General features: G+C 36.0%; 1 protein-coding gene across 2 annotated transcripts; it reads left to right on the top strand.

Annotated features, from left to right (window-relative positions):
* Nucleotides 1-912: 912 nt before the first annotated feature.
* On the top strand, nt 913-15,242 carry LOC145574740 (translation initiation factor IF-2, chloroplastic-like). 2 transcript variants are annotated; one of them, XM_081632594.1, is made up of 13 exons: nt 913-1,051; nt 1,200-2,857; nt 2,950-2,982; nt 3,421-3,534; nt 3,741-3,890; nt 4,153-4,251; nt 5,141-5,203; nt 6,113-6,268; nt 6,348-6,413; nt 6,792-7,028; nt 9,657-9,932; nt 12,592-12,780; nt 14,720-15,242. In XM_081632594.1, exons 2-13 carry the CDS (start codon nt 1,364-1,366, stop codon nt 14,879-14,881), a joined length of 3,039 nt encoding a protein of 1,012 aa, XP_081488720.1. In that variant the 5' UTR covers nt 913-1,051; nt 1,200-1,363; the 3' UTR covers nt 14,882-15,242. The 2 variants fall into 2 exon arrangements, with proteins under 2 accessions (XP_081488720.1, XP_081488719.1); XM_081632593.1 differs by having other exon boundaries at nt 959-2,857.
* The last annotated feature ends 2,459 nt before the right edge of the window (nt 15,243-17,701 follow it).

The raw sequence follows: 17,701 nt of genomic DNA on the forward strand, positions 1-17,701 counted from the left end.
TGATGACCCATTTTTAATGGAGAGTAGTGGAAACAAGTAGAGAGAAGCTTTTTCAGGCGATGAAGCATATTCATGATGGGGCATGAGCGAAGAGCGAATCATGCTTAGTTTCCATATTACGATGTGATTTAGTGCTTTAGTTATTTTATATTATGCTTGACTAATGCAAAGGTTTTTAAGTTTGTTTGGTTTTAATAAGGGCCTACAATGGTTCCAAGTTGTAGGTTAACTTCGTTTGACTTTGGTTCGACTTTACTTTCGTTTTGGTTCACTTTATAATTGACTTGTTTTGAATGTTTTTAAAGGTAGTCTTCCGCTGTGTGTCTTTGATAATTGCCTTAGCCGTTTTCACGGTGGCGGTAATATCTTAGATTTTCCTATTTTGAGTTTTAAAAAGAGCAAAACAAGTATTTTAAAGGAAAGAAATTTCTAGGGTGTTACAAACCCATTTAGAAACCGACTCGCTTCAAACCAACCTAATTATGACCTAAACCATTGACGACCTAAACTAACTCGTTTCAAACTAATCCGATTATGATTTGAGCCGTTTATTATTTGAACCGTTTACAATCCGAACTGTTTATTATCCGAACCGATATGATTTCAAACTCTCTGAACCTCGGTAAACCCGTTCCCAACCGAATTAAAACCGTACAAATCTAGACTAAAACAAAATCGAACCGATAATAATTTGAATTGAATTGAAACCGACTTGTTTCTAACCGAGCAAAGCCGAACTGTCAAATCATTTTAACACTGTTAAATGGCTATTAATGAATATAATCTCGAGATTAGGTTATTAAACTTAAATTAGGGAAAAATTATATGGATGGAGAGAAAAAAAACAAAAGAAATCCAAGATGAAAATATAAAGCCTTATCACGAAAATTCAATTTGACAGGTAGAGAAAGAGCCACACAAGCTTTTGTAGACCTCTCTTAGCCAAATACCGCTCAACTCACCTCAACTTCTTTCTGAACATCCGCCTATTTTCTACTTCTTATTTTTCTGACCTCATAAATTTTCCTGCTTTCATTCTAGCCATAATAAGGTACGATTTTTATATATTTTGTTTTCATTTCTTATGAATTCACGTAATATCTCAATTCAAAAACTTTATAGTCCAAACAATTTGGCATTTTCTTTTTGTGGGTTGTTCATTTTATCCTTAAATTTTGCATATTTATCTGTTTTTTCAGTGAATAGTGTATGATTGTTTTGGGACTGTAATGCCACTTTGTTGAGTAGTTTATAGTTGGGTTTACAAGAATTTGTGCTGTTGTTGTGAAATTCTTACACTTGGGATTGATTGAATGCAAATTCTGATGATTAAAATCCTTAATCTTTAAGAACAATAATAATTATGGCAACAATGGCTTCCTTAGTGACTTTGGGAAGCTCTGGAACGAGTTGTTCAGGAAATTTGGAGGTTTCCTTTTCATTAGTTAATAAAATTTCGATTCCTAGAAGGGTTTGTAGTTGTAATTTTCGGCATTTAGGCGGGGGAAGGAGATGGCAATACGTATCGGTGTGTAAGCTTTCTATTGTTACTGATTACATTTCTGAGCAAGGAAATGCTGTTTCTCTTGAGAATACATATAAAGGGAGTAAAGATGAGGACCTTATCTTGAAGCCTTCTCCTAAACCGGTATTAAAATCGGGGTCTAATGGGAATCGTAAATTGGGGGAAAGTTCGGGAGGTTGGGAGGAATCAAAAATTGATGCAGGCTCGAGTAATGGGAAATTAGGCAATGTGGAGGAGAGGAAGAAGGTTATTGAATCACTAGATGAGGTATTAGAGAAGGCTGAGAGACTAGAAACCGGAAGCTCGGAGTTAGATAGTAAAAATGAGAGCAAACCTGTAAATAAACCATCTCCCAGTGTAAGTACTTCAACAAATGGTAAACCTGTAAATAGCTCGGCAAAAGGGAAGCCTAGCGGTGGGAAGAGTGTTTGGCGAAAGGGGAATCCGGTTGCCACAGTGCAAAAAGTAGTAAAAGAACCTCCTAAGATTGAAAAGGTTGAGAGAACTGAAAGTAGGACTACAGGAGAAGAAAAGTTAGACAATCAATCACCTCAGACCTTGAGACCTCCATTGCCACCGCAGAGGCCTGATATCAAGTTGCAGGCAAGGCCGTCTGTGGCTCCTCCACCAGTGCCGAAAAAGCCGGTTTTGAAGGATGTGGGAATGTCCTCCCCAGTTGATGGGAAGGACCAGGCTGTGAAATCAAAAGAGAGAAAACCAATTTTGGTTGACAAGTTTGCCTCAAAGAAAGCAGCTGTTGATCCAATGATCACTCAAGCTGTAATTGCCCCGCCTAAACCTGCGAAAATGCCTTCAGGAAAGTTTAAAGATGACTACAAGAAGAAGGGTGTTACAGCTGGTGGAGCAAAGAGGCGTATGGTTAATGATGATGATATGCATGAAGATACTTCAGAACTTGGAGTATCCATTGCTGGTGCTACAGCTCGAAAAGGGAGGAAATGGAGTAAGGCAAGTCGTAAAGCTGCTAGACGTCAAGCAGCGAGAGATGCAGCTCCTGTCAAAGTGGATATTTTAGAGGTTGGAGAAAAGGGCATGTCAACAGAAGAATTGGCAGACAACTTGGCTATCAGTGAAGGTGAAATTCTTGGTTACCTATATTCCAAGGGGATTAAACCTGATGGGGTACAAACTCTCGATAAGGAAATGGTAAAGATGATCTGTGAACGGTATGAAGTTGAAGTTTTGGATGCGGTTTCCGATGAATTGGGAGATATGGCTCGGAAAACGGAAACTTTTGATGAAGATGACCTCGACAAACTTGAAGATAGGCCTCCTGTGCTTACTATCATGGGTCATGTTGATCATGGAAAGGTGAGTAAAAGACAATCTCTTTAAAAAAATTGTAATTAAGATTGCTCATTTCTTACAAACAACTATCTAACATGGTTGGTCTATCTTGGCAGACAACCCTCCTGGATTATATACGACAGAGCAAGGTAAACGTTCAACCAAAGCATTGACTGTGCTTTTACTTTTGTCATTATAGCTGCATTTATAATGTCTCAAAACAAGAGTTTTTGGTTCTGGCAGATGATCATTTTACTTTCATCCTTCCCTTATCTGTTTGCATATTCTTAGCTGTATAGAAGTATTACTCTTTCCGTTATTTTATGTATCCTATAATAATTACTCATAAGACTATGCATAAAGTGTTATTAATAGAATGTCTATTTGGCCTATCCATTAGTCTATTATTTATTAATGTCTTTACTTCATTCGAGCTTATAACTGCGTCATTAGGTTTGCTGTGCAAGTTTGCAATGAAGAGTGACACAGCTGAATATATAATAATTTTGAGAAATTATCGATGCCAAACCTTGTTTCAAATTCATGGATCTGTTGGGATTTGTATTAGATTTTACTTTATTTTGCAGGTTGCAGCTTCTGAAGCAGGAGGAATTACACAAGGGATTGGAGCTTATAAAGTGGATGTACCAGTTGATGGCAAGTTGCTTCCTTGTGTCTTTCTCGACACTCCTGGTCACGAGGTTAACTAAGGCTCCACTCTAAATTTAATTTATATGTCAATTTGGTATTATGTATACTTATTTTCATATATGCTCCAAATCTGCTCTCTTAACAAGCACAGTATATGATAATTTATCTCGTCGCACATACGTCTGCGAATAATAATTGTTATGAATCAGTTGCATCAATCATGTTAATTGATGTATTTTATATTTTCCTTCTGTAGGCTTTTGGGGCAATGAGGGCTCGTGGAGCAAGAGTGACGGATATAGCTATTATTGTTGTAGCTGCTGATGATGGGATCCGTCCTCAAACAAATGAAGCCATAGCACATGCGAAAGCAGCTGGTGTACCTATTGTGGTTGCAATTAATAAGGTAATCATCATAATCTGCTATAGCAGGTTCTTTTTGGTAGTTTTTGAGTACAATATAGCCTAAATTTCAATCGGACCTTCCAAGGGCAGATGTTGGACACTATCTTGAAAATTATGTTCCCATCTAGCTTGCAATTGGCATAGGTTGTGAACTTTTGATGAGGATTGCTTGAATTAAATGGGTTGACTTGTTATATTTGCATTTTAATGCGCACTTAAATTTTAATTGGTTTATCTTAACTAATTCTTTTTGGTTGTTACAGATAGACAAAGATGGGGCTAATCCTGATCGTGTCATGCAAGACCTTTCATCAATTGGTTTGATGGCAGAGGATTGGGGTGGTGATATCCCAATGGTCAAGGTAATTTTTTTTAATAATAATTTAAAAAATTTCCCTTAATTTTAATTTAATGCAATAATTTGACCAACACATTTGGGGGGACATAACTTTGACCATGAATATCCGTAATTGTGTATTTGTAATTATTACAAAAAATTAATACTTCTTTCGTCCTTTTTACTTGTCCCACCGAGTACTTGGAATCTAATATTTTAAAGATCGATACATATTTTAGAACATATTCATGTGGGATCTTATTAGATTCGTCGATTTTTGATATCCAAATACTTCCTCCGTTTCTTCTTAGTTGCTACACTTTCCTATTTTGGAAATTTTTAATTAGTTGCAACACTTTCCATTTTTGACATTCTTTTCTCTCTATCACTCTCCTACCCACATGGGTCCATCTTATTTTTCTCTCTATCTCTCTCCTCCTAAAAAACTGTCTAGGAGACCGTGAAAATGAAAGTGTAGCAACTAAAAAACACGGAGGAAGTATATAAAATTTATATTTGTTGGTAATACGTAGCCTAAGATATTTTAAGCACAGTATTTCATTAGAAACCATGCGAATTTCAAATAGGACAATTAAAAAAAAATGGAGGAAATATAATGGAAATATACATTGTGCCCAATCTAACAACATATTACACAACATGTGCATTATGTATATAAGTAAGATAATCAAGTCAAAGTTAGTGTATAAATTATGCAAAAGTCAAAATGTTACTTTTAAAATGTAAAACAAAGGGAGTATATAAAATTAAGTTTTCAACGAAATCCTTTGGCAGCTACTTTTTTATTTCTCTTTTATTTTCCCATCTCTATTTATTGGGGTGTGTAAGGGGGTTGGTAGGGCGGGGGGGGGGGGTGTTGAGTGGATGCTCATCCTTGTATCTCCATATTACAGATCAGTGCACTGAAAGGTGAAAACGTGGATGAATTACTAGAGACAGCCATGCTTGTTGCAGAGGTAATATAAAGCTAATGGTTCTTATTTAAGATTGATTTCAATTCTTGGTTACAATATTAATGGTAAGTTACAATGTCGTATACTTCTGAAGGACTCTTACTGTTTCTGGCTTACTCTTCTGCACATCTTTATTGTTATTTAATTTTGAAGGAAAGGAATTTTAGTTTGAGGCAAATATATTCATCTGCTATTGTACTCTTTAAATTAGTAGAAGCTGTTATTTCTTCATTAGTTCTTCTTAATTATATGAATTGGAATTCTATATTAGGTTGGTGAACTCATTATCTCTAAAATTTATTGCATAACAGAACTACACCTAGATACCAAGGCCAATTATCCTGAGCATTTTAGAGTTACATTACTTATATATACTCTTGCCTCTCTAAAATTTACTCTCTCTGTCCCACAGCTTACTCATTACTTTTGGTCCACGATTTTAGGAGAAATGTGATGGCGGGAATGTGTTGAGAAATCATGCATATTTAACACAGTGGAAAGTTTTAATTATCTAATATAAAAAAGATAATTATTTAGATTTTCAATATATATTTTGAGCTGTTGATATGGTGTTCAATGAGACAATGAATTTGTTTTTTTAGGTAGTTTCCTGTAGGTTGTATCCTTAATTTGGCTATCCTTTTTAAATTTCCTGTATTGCTTTATATGCAACTCTGATGCAGATGAGGGGTCTCGTCTTCTTACATGATGCAAAATTATGTTTAATTTTTCTTACACCTGATTGTTATTGTGTTAATTCCTTGCTAGCTTTACGCACTCCTTTGCTTAATAACTTGTAGCTATTTTTGAAGAGATCCTTACCCCCTTACCTACACACTGTCACAGTGTCACTTCATAGTTTTTTCTCTCTTTCTTATATTGTTCTTTTCTCTTTCTGTGTTATGTTTATAGCTGCAAGAGTTAAAGGCAAATCCTCACAGGAGTGCAAAGGGCACTGTAATTGAGGCTGGTCTTGACAAATCAAAAGGACCTATTGCCACTTTTATTGTGCAGAAAGGCACACTAAGAAAAGGGGATACAATTGTCTGTGGTGAAGCATTTGGGAAGGTTGGTAACAATGGCTGTGAACTTTAGTTCTTAGAGAGTTACCATTAGATATTTACTCACTTGAATTTTCTGATTGAAGGTGCGTGCCTTATTTGATCATGGAGGGAATCGTGTGGATGAAGCTGGTCCATCTATCCCTGTTCAGGTTTGCTTTATGCATAGCTGTTTTTATTTCGTGTTTTTTTTTTTTTTTTTTTTTTTTTTTTTTTTTTTTCCTGGTGATGCTTTAACAGCTCCAAAGAATTAAACCAACTATGGTAATTAACATCCACAAATTTAAGAATAATTGGGTATCTAAAAATGAATGGCAAATTTGCCTATGTAAACTAATTTCTAGTTGATTCCCGTGATGCCATTACCAATTTGCCAGTATGTATCACTGCCTACCCTACAGGACGCAAGTGCACAAAAGACTTACTGATAGTCCTTTTGAACCAGTCTTTCTAATAATGTACCTTTGTGGCTCATTGGACAGACCACTTCTCCGACAATATTTTCTTACCTACGAGCAAATTCTTACCAGGTTATTGGATTGAATAATGTTCCATTCGCTGGTGATGAGTTTGAAGTAGTGAGTTCTCTTGACATAGCTCGCGAAAAGGCAGAGGCTCGTGCAGTCTCTATAAGGGATGAGCGCATAGCTACTAAGGCTGGAGATGGTAAGGTTACCTTGTCATCTCTGGCTTCAGCAGTTTCATCTGGGAAGATGGCTGGTTTGGACTTGCACCAGCTAAATATTATTCTAAAGGTTGATCTCCAGGTAAGGTGTCATTGTTTTTCTTGCCGTAATAATTATTAATAATGTATGCGTGATGGTTTTTATTGCCATAACTGATTGGGGGTTTGAGTTTCAGGGGATGGACTGATTTTTATTTATTTTTTTATTTTTTTTATGTTAATACGTTTATAGTTTCCAACTAATTTTAAGATGTTTGTGTATGTTTTAACGTGGTCTTCAGCTTTTTTTTTAATAATTAGCATGCCATTAATTTGTCATTGCCATTGTCAGTGCCCCTAATTTCCACCTTAGTGCCTAATCCAGGATTCATTGGTGTGAAAAAACCTGCTGTACTATGGTTAAGTACCTAATAAATTTTTTGGGATGCTATAGGTTCTTGTGGTTTGGTAATTTGGTTTAGAAAATGGCAATTCTTGTGCGGTAAAAGCTGGCTGAGTCTTGGTAACGTTTGAACTGCATAGGTTATCAAAGATTAATTATGTGTTTCATGTGAATAAGTTAGTTGTTGATCCATAACTCCATTGCATCGTGCTTTGCTTGTTAAGATGGGAAACAAGTTGCGCAGATTTCAACTTGTATTGCTTGTCTAGCGTTATATGTGAAACTTAAGTTCAACCTCATCACCATAGTATAATGACCTGAGGAAAACGAAGTTTTTCTAATGATCCTTTTATTTGTATATTTCTGAAACGAAAATCTACGTATCTCCTTTATGCTTGTGTTCAATTTCTAAAAAATATTACGGAGTATTTGATTAAGCAGTGGACACGATCTATCTTTCACTTTTCAGATTTAGAGCTGGCACTTGACTTTCTGGTTACCGTGGATATCAAACTACTAACTTTATTCTATTTGAGGGAGAAGGGAAAGGACAAATTTAGGCATGTGACTTGTTGATTTTTTTTTTTTATTTTTTTATTTTTTTATTTTTTTATTTTTCAAATGACACACCTCATGCATTTGAAGAAAACATGTATATGGCTATATGCTATGTAAAAAAGGAAAACATACAGGGGCACCACATTAGAAAACATACTTCGTAGTTCGTATATTATATCACTATCATGAATTTGAAGGCCACTATAGTAAAATAACCCCTTAATTTTTTTTTTATTACGATTCCTCTTAGTGATTAGAATATCTGGGAGAGAGAGAGAGAGACAGAGATTCTATAACATTGAACAACATAGAAAGAAACAATGTAGAAAGGTATTTCAGTCATGCTTAAAAGAGATGACGTCAACTAGTTGTCAATACGCAATAGGGGTATGAAACACAGGTACCTGTCAAAATTCTCGGAACTGGGACCGAAGTATGTTGCAACAAGCTCCTCTAGATTTTGTCCGAAATATATAGATTACGTTATCTGTTAATCTTTTCAATTCACTTCCTCAAAGTGTGTTCCATGAGGCCATGTTGCAAAAAAATGGAGGAAGTATCTTACTTAGAATCACTGAATCACATACTAAAAAGACAAGGGCTAATTTACCAGCTATGTTAAATTACCCTCAAAAGATTTTGCTACATTAGGTATCCAAACCATAGTCCTGGGCTATATTGAATGTATAATATTCCTTGTTTACTTTCTTCATCTTTATATAGTCCCTTTCTGGGCTGTATTGAATCTATACAGTTCCTTTATTTGATTCTGCAGAGGACTCAATGTTAAACCAGCCTTGAGTTCTTTGCAACCTAATTTTCAAAGTGGGTTTTAAGTTATTGTAATGCCTTGAGATAAATTGAAATAACATTTGTAGGTCTCAAAGTTTAAATAAAAATGGCATCTTGATGTGTCGAAAGCTCCTTGAGGCATCTTAGAGGCAGTGACCCTCTTCTTTAGTGGACAGTACATTTTAGACGACTCAGTTTGAGTATACCCAATTTTATACCCTTATAATTACTTTTCTTTTGTCTGAATACATAATTGGGACAATTCTTTATTTAAAGAGGTCATCCATTAGTGGCTATCGAAATGAAATTGGAGCTTATTATTTGTTGTACTGCTTTCCTTGCTCTATCGTGCCGTGATCGTAAGGGAGTATATGATCGTAAGGGATGAAGGAGGAAGATTTTTGTGGATGACTGTATGGAATAATCACTTTTGGTTCATGTAGTCGACCCCATTTATGGGATTAAGGCTTTGATTGATTGATATATGATATTGAAGTTCTATCCCTTTAAATCATGAGCTGCTGCTGTAAAACAGTCTTTCACCCTTAGGCTGAGCTTTTAGTTTACTAATAAATCTGGATCAAAGACATGCTTGATTGAATCTGACAGGCTTTAGATAATATGACATAATAATGTTTTATTGATTATGAATCTGGAGATTCTTACTGTAACATCACAATGAATATATATGTGAAATATATCTTTTTATGTATGTTCATATTCAGAATGAGACCAAGGGAATTTCTCAGAAACATATCTTGTTATAGTAACAGCTTGACTTTCATAATGACTTAATTAGAGAATTATGTATTTATTGGTTGACTTGATGTACTTTTGGCTGTTTAGGATGCAGAACTATTAGTGAGCTTGTGTCTGTTAGTTCTATAAGTAAACTTCTCCTTTTGGTTTCTATATATATTTTATATCATTGTGGGATGTTTCTCTTATCCATTTGCTATTTTGCACTACCTATTACAGGGCTCAATTGAAGCACTGAGACAGGCTCTGGAGGTTCTTCCTCAGGTTAATGTTTCTTTGAAGTTTCTCTTGCAAGCAACAGGAGATGTTAGTACTAGTGATGTTGATCTTGCAGTTGCTAGTCAAGCTATAATCTTGGGGTTCAATGTAAAGGCACCTGGTTCTGTTCAAAAATATGCAGATAACAGAGGTGTTGAGATTCGGCTATACAAAGTAATTTATGATCTAATTGATGATATGCGACGTGCAATGGAAGGATTGTTGGATCCTGTAGAGGTAATTTTGTTGAACTCTGCTAATTGGGGTACATGTGTTTTGCGGATATATACATTTATGGTGTAGGAAATCTTGTTAGACATCCGGTGGTCTTTTGTGTGTGTTAATTTAATTAAATATATTATTTTGGGAGGGGGGAAGGGGTTGAGTGCTGGATGGTGGTTGGGTGAGGGTCTTGCAATGCATAGCTGTTGTAATGAAAGCCCAGTATTCTGAAAGATAAGACATTACAGGTTTGGCTTTATATTAAATTTCTTCTAGGTGAATAGATATAGGACGCACCTGTAAATGTCATGATATTGAACATACTAAATAAGCATAGAAGCTCCTAATGAAAATCAAAGATTAATTACTATTGGTGTCAAGTTCAAGTATAATATTGGCTCACCTATGTTGCCCTTATTCAGTTATAAGTGGTACTGTCAATTTCGGACACAGGGTTACTATCCTAAAAACTGATATGAATGTGGAAATATATATCTGATTATAAGTATCTCTTTCACATGCCTTTATTTTACAGGTAATGGTATCAACATTTGAAGTTTATAGATTTTGTTAATATTCTTCTCCTTTTTTTTTTTTTTTTTTTTTTTTCTCTCTTTTTGGTAAGTAAATGTATTACTATCAAAAAAGCTGTACAAATGTACAAGTTACAAGCCTGAGAAACCAGGCAACCCCCAACCTACACAAGACCACAAGGGCCACACAACCACCAAGTTCCTATCCCCTAAAATGCCACCTTCTAGGAAGGGTTCATCTTAGGAAACAGGAACTAACCTGTCAGAAGCAAAACTGCAGCCTTCTAGGAAGGCCACAGAGAGACAGCTGACAGGAACAGAACAAACACCCAAACCTTCCCAATCAAGGTCCAAACAACCAGACCTATCACTTGGGACAAACAAAACAAAACAGGCATTTACAAATTCCACCCCAATTGTTCAAACAGCAAGAAAACAAAAAGACAGACCTCACCACAAAAAGAATCTAACTAGGAATGCTGCTACATAGATCATAGACCCATTTGCAATGCTGTTTACTAGCCCTCTCCCTGTGTTTGTACATAGGTTAGGCTCACCAGTGAGGAGTGGGATCTTCAGTTGTCAATAGCTCATTATTAAAAGCAGAGGGTACGCTGATTATGGATAGGGGTCAGGTATGTAACATAATAAGGAATTAGTCCACCTTATCTACAAATTGACATCATTGATCAAAAAGTATGGCATAGGTTTATCAAACATAGTTATTACACTTTGCTTTCCCTTATTTGAAACAATAATAGTCAGTTATCTAAGGTTTAGTGAAGTTGATGAAAATTATGTGTTGAAACTTCTATTGCCTTGGTAATGCATTACACTTCTATTGCCTTGGTAGTTTATTACCCTCTTCATCCCAACTCGGAATTAGGGCAAGAAACTTGAGGGAAAAAAGTAGATAGAAAAAGTTAATCGGTGAATGTGGTCATGTGGGTCTTATGGTTAGTGCCTATACAGCTCCCAGCCAGCAAGCAGTTAGCCTTCCTCTTACAAAGAATGGTTCGTCTTCAATGGGGTCTGCTTTTTTTTTTTTTTTTTTTTTTTTTTTTTTTTTTTTTTTAAGGAAATGCATTGGTATTCAAAACTTTCCAGTTACATTGAGTTGGTAATTTGAACTAAGAAGTAATTGTGCATTGATAAAGTAAGTGGTAGGTTATATATAATGAGAAAATTAGTCGGGTTGACAAAATTATGGAGTGTAGAGAGTATAATTTTTGATCAAATTTCATGAGAATGTTACATCGACTTGATAATTGTATGATATTATCAAGTAGTCATGTTAAATATAGGGCACAAAGGTTTTCTTCAAAAGACTTAGTTGCTTAAAGGCTCCATCGTAAAATTAACTTTTTGATTTTGGCTCATGTTTTAAGAGTATTAGCATGTATGTAAATAATTAAAAAAAAAAAAAATTAGAAGATGATGGAGAGAGATAAAAATGGATACATATAGTAAAAATAAGAAGGATTTATTCCCTCATCTCAAAATTAAAATAAGTTTTTAAGAACAGGGCACTAAATATATGTTTCCAAAAGTCTTTGGTGCTTAAACATTATTCCCTCTTTCTCAAATTAAACTTCATGGTTGGTTTGGCACAAGGTTTCACTATTGCTGTATGCTTGTACAAGTAGATAATATAGTTGAATAAAAATCTGTACATGATGCGAGGAAAGAATGAGAAAGTATGGTAATGTTGGTATATTTTGCCATTTTGGGATGGAGGAGTATTTTAATAAAGGTATGTATTAGTAATAAATTTTACCAAATCATTGTTTACGGTCAAATTACCAAAAAGCCCCATATGCTTTTCAACTAAGATCATAGTATATGTAGACTAGCCACAATTTTGTAAGTGCTATATATAAAAGAATGGAGTATTGTTAAACAAAAAGATTCCCTGAAGCTGTATTGCTTACGATGAAAGATTGTCATGTTGAAAGTAAGCATGCATATTGATATATGTCACCTTTAGTTATATATGGTTTACATGAACTTTATGTTTCCATCCTGGAATTTACGTGTTCTTTTCTTGAAGCTTCTATTAATTCTTTTTTCAGAATTGTGTTTGCGCTTCCATGTTTGAAATTTAAATTTCAGCTAAATAGTTCTATGGAATATGAATGTAGGAACAAGTTACAATTGGTGCAGCAGAAGTCCGGGCAACGTTTAGCAGTGGCAGTGGTCGTGTTGCTGGATGTATGGTGACTGAGGGAAAAATTACTAAAGGCTGTGGGATTCGAGTTTTACGTAAGGGTAAAACTGTTCATGCTGGACCCCTAGATTCTTTGCGTCGGGTGAAGGAAAACGTTGAAGAGGTACATATCGAATTTGTTTTTTTCCACATTTTTAGATCACTGATGTTGGTAATGAGTAGGGGATTGTCACTTTGTCACTTCCTTGCTCTTGGCATTGGAGAAAACATCAAGTCACCTTTTCACCCCCATTTCTACATATCCTATTTTAATATTTCCTCCGTTAATAGTTATTTGCAACAAAGGGGTCAGCGCGGACTTGACTCCTAGGCAAAACTTCAAAACATGATTATTGAAAGTTATGGATATGTAATTAATAATTAATCAGATAAAAAAATAAAAAATAAAAAAATAAAAGCAATTACAATTAAAACAGAATTGCGCAGAACCACCACCACAAGCCACCCCGGAACCACCACCAATGCCACCCAAAACCCATAAACCACCACTCACGCCACCCATAAATCACCAAAATCCACCCAAGAACCACGAAATCCACCCAAGAACCACGAAAACCACCCAAGAACCTCGAAATCCACCCAAGAACCACGAAAACCACCCAAGAACACCAAACCCACCCACAAACTATCCCCACGAACTGCCCAGAATCACCACCACCGACACCAACCCACGAAACAGCCATCCGCGAACCATGAAATAGCCACCCACAAACCACAAACACCCTCCCGCAAATTTATGAACACAGCAAATAACTGTTAACGGAGGTGATCGTTTGACCAGAATCACCGACAAACCCCCGAAACCTTCGACTACCACTAAAATCACCCCCACAAACCACCAAAATCACCGACGAACCACCAAATCCCAACACCTCCAGTACCCCCAAACCACCCTGATAACCAAACCCACCCATGAACCACCCCCACAAACTTGCAAATCCACCCACAAGCCACCAAATCGAACCACGAATCACGCAAACCACCCATGAATAACTAGATCTGAAACCCACTAGTAGGATTGATTGGAATTTGAAGAGAGATGAGAGATGAAGAAGATGAAATGAGAGATGGAGGAGAGAGAGAGAATTAATTTAGATTAAGGTTATAATGTTTGTAATTATGTGTAGTATTATATGCTAATAATTTTGAAATGAGGGTATTTTGGTCATTTTGATAGAAAAAAGTTACTAAAATAGGAAAGAAATAAGTTGGTTGCAAATAATAGTCACCACCCTTGTTTGATAAATGTTGTAAATAACTGTTAACGGAGGTAATAGTCTAGAGTTGAGAATAGTGCGTCTTTCTAGCTTGAAGTTCCTTCAATGGACAAAGCTCCATTCTCGATTTCTACTTCCTATTATGAGGCCTTGTGTGAACTGGGCTTACTGAATCGTAGTGTTTTAGTGTTTTAGATGGTCATTTTCAAACGGCCTCTTTGTTTGCAGGGAAGTAACCTATTTGAGGCATTAGGAATTATTTAATGTTGATCTCTCACTTCAATCTTCCTGCTGTAAAAGCATGCTATCCCCCTTTAAGGCCCCGTTTGGTTTGATGTAAAACATTTTCGATGAAAAATAAGTTTTTATGGAAAGCTTATTTTCAAGAAAAACCAAACTTGTAAGATAGTTTTCCTTTGTTTGGTTATTACAAGAAAAGGTAAAGTGAAATTAAAAATAGGAGTGGAAATGGGGATGGATGAGAGGAAAGTAAAAAGGAGATAAGGAGACGGGAGGAAAATGTTTTCCACCATTATGGATGCAATTTTCCACTATTGGAAAATTTATTTTCCACCCCTTCACAAACCAAACAAAGGAAAATGGGAAAATTATTTTCCATGAAAACATTTTACATCAAACTAAACAGGGCCTAAGTGAAATCTAATTTGTAACCACTTGCTAATATGTTCCTTCATTTCGTATTGAGCTTAGTATTTAATAAGTTTTTTCTTTTTATTATATATTTATATTGGATAGGCTCTTCCATCGTTCTTTTGATTGAATGTACATATTGCCTGTGGAAGTTGACAATTTTTTACTTTTTAGGTAAACAATGGGCTTGAGTGTGGAATTGGATTGGTGGACTATGATGATTTTGAGGTTGGTGATAGACTTGAGGCATTCAATACAGTGCAAAAGAAACGAACCCTTGAGGAGGCTTCAGCTCAGGTAACAGCTGCACTTGAAGGAACTAGCATGGCTCGATGAATATGAATGAACACAGTGCTCTTGTACAATATCAAGGCAAGACTGGTTATTTCACCTCAGCGAAGATATCAGCTCGCTCCTGCATCCTTGAAATTCCTAAAAACTATGATCTATTTGTTCCGAGCATTCGATCCTTAGTGGATGTTCAACGACCTGCTTAGCCAATTCTGTATGAGATCATGCTGTACATAAGTGGTATATGTGAATCACATTCATATGCTTCTCTCTAATGTAGTTGTCAAAGTTCCTCCACATTTTTTTGCTGACAGCGTTTTGTAACAGTTATAGTATCCACCTTGTAAAGGAAAAGATCTTCAAAATCATAAAAGGAAAGAAGGTGAAATATTGCCTGCTTCAGTAACCATCTCTCCAAATTGTATATCTCACATTTTATTCACGCTAAAGTCTTTTCTGTCCGAAAGCCAATCGACCGATGCTATACCACAATTGTTAAGAATTTCTATACAAGATACCTTTTTCTAAAACTTCAAGCTCTTTCTACTTATTTTTCCATTTCATTTTGGTATTTTTGTAGTTGACACATCAAATTTATGCACTTTTTTTCTTCAAAATAATACGTAGTAACATATAATAAAAATAAGGAAAATCTGACTTTTGCTGCCACTAAAAAGCACTTATTTGAATTTTGGTACTTTTCTAAATCTTATTTTATTTTATTATCACTGAAAACACACACACACCAGAAAAAAAAAAAAAAACTTTGTTACCACTTAACGGTTTCCGTTAGTAGTCATCCATTAAATTTTTCTTCGCTCATGCCGAAAAATGTTCCGTTAAGGTTTTAGGGGGGCCATTTTAGTTATTGGGAAACCAAATTGAGCTTGGAATTGGCAAAAAAATAAAGTATCTTGTTTTGTGTGTAAAAAGATGCATCGAGTTGCATGCACTTATTCTTTTTGCCATGAAAATTGCTTACGTAAGGTTTTAGGGGTCATTTTAATTTATGAGGGACCAAATTGAACCTAGAATTGACAAAAAATAACATAAATGTCTCGTTTTGCATGTCTATGTCGACATTATTAAGCTCCAAAATTGACGTAATTAAACACGCAATATGAGACATTTAAGTAACTTTTTTGGCGATTCCAAGTACAATTTGGATCTTTAAAGACTAAAATGACCCTTAAAACCTTACCCGAGTAATATTCGCGGCAAAAAGATTTGTTGCATGCAAATCGATACATTTTTTGACATGGAAAGTGAGACATTTACATTATTTTTTTGCTAATTGCGAGCTCAATTTGGATCCTTAAGAAATAAGATGACCCCTAAAATCGTAACGCAAATTTTTCGGCACGTAAATCGAGAAAAAATTTAATGGCTAACCACTAACGGAAACAATTAAGTGGTAGGAAAATCTATTTTATGTGTTTATGTGGTAGGAAAAGAAAATAAAATTTTAGATAGGCCATGGGGACCTACTCCCTCCCTGCACTCCGGTGGGTGGTGAGAGTGAGATATATCTTAATTTGGCCAACTCAAGAAGTTGGATTTTATAGCCTTCACCAATGATATTAACAACTACTTTGATTGGCTCGTGAGCCACAAGCACTGATGCATCCTCCCCAACCTAAGCCCCACATTCTTAGGGAGGAATGGAAGGAACGTTTGGTTTTTGTAGCTCTCGACGATGGGGAGTTTCCCAATGCCAACATGGGAGAAGGGTTAGAAGGTGGTTATGAGGAATAACAACAACTACAATTTCAACAACAACATCAACATCATCAAGGCATGCAAAGCCTTCAGCAACAACTGAGGAGCATGCAATTAGACATGTAAGTTTTATTTGAGAACCAATAAGGTATGTTCCTCCAAACCCAAGCTTCATATGATGCTGCCGTGAGTAGGGGGAGATCACTCCCACAATTAATTACCCTTATTGGCTGCCGCAGTATGGCCCGATCCCTCAATGGTCGGGAAATGAGCGAACTTTTCCTTATTAGCAAGGGCTTCTCGCGCCAAATAAGGAATTTTATGAGTTCTCACTATATAACTACCAACTTTCGAGAGCATGTGATTATAGGGGTGATCCTAATTACCCCTATGTGGAACCTACTCACCCCGCCCCACTAGCCATGCCTCCTCCCTTCGACCCATTGTCCGAATGGCAACAAAACCTCTATAAACGTCACTACAATTGGCCTCCCAGTTACACCGGGGGGTGGGAACCTCATGGACCTATGACCGTCTTCTCTTATGATGATGATGAGGATGAGGAGGATGATGATGGTGCCGACCCTAGTAGCCATTAGCCCCCCTTTTGCTTTCTTTGTTTCCCCTTTGTCCCGCCCCTCCCTTGTTTTCATTTTTTTGCACCGAGGTCGATGCTTTTCTCTAGTGTGGAGGGTATAAGAGACAAAGGGATGTCTCTATGTGGTGTGTGGGTGAGTAGGCATCATGCTAGTGTGTGAGAATGACATATTTTGTTGGTTGTTTTCGATATGTTGCATGATTAATGTTGTCTTGTTATAGATTTTGATGATTTGATTGTGAAGATATTTTTGATGATGATATTGATGATAATTTTGATGAATTTTTGAGGTTTTTGATTGGTTTTGAAGCTCCCATTAAAAAAAATCTGAATTCCTTCAATCCAAACCCCTTTAATCCAAATTTGTATATAGCTTTTTGTTAGTTTTCTTTTTCCTTTGTTCATAGCGTTAGTTCTTTATTTTTTGTATATTAGCATTTCTTGTGTATAGTTGTAGTGTTTTCTTTTCGTTTACCTTGCCTTGTAGCTTGAAGATTGGATACACAAAAGAGTTAGGCTAAGGAGCGATTTAAGCTCTAGAAACCTTA

The sequence above is a fragment of the Chenopodium album genome, chromosome 13 (assembly GCF_948465745.1).
Source record: "Chenopodium album chromosome 13, dcCheAlbu1.1, whole genome shotgun sequence".
NCBI classification, from domain to species: Eukaryota; Viridiplantae; Streptophyta; class Magnoliopsida; order Caryophyllales; family Amaranthaceae; genus Chenopodium; species Chenopodium album.

Bases quoted from the DNA above. Each gene is read 5' to 3' on its own strand.
- LOC145574740 (XM_081632594.1), top strand. From the start codon at position 1,364: ATGGCAACAATGGCTTCCTTAGTGACTTTGGGAAGCTCTGGAACGAGT. The intron at 5,204-6,112 runs GTAATATAAAGC...TTATGTTTATAG, and splicing joins CAGCCATGCTTGTTGCAGAG to CTGCAAGAGTTAAAGGCAAA. The intron at 12,781-14,719 runs GTACATATCGAA...TTTACTTTTTAG, and splicing joins TGAAGGAAAACGTTGAAGAG to GTAAACAATGGGCTTGAGTG.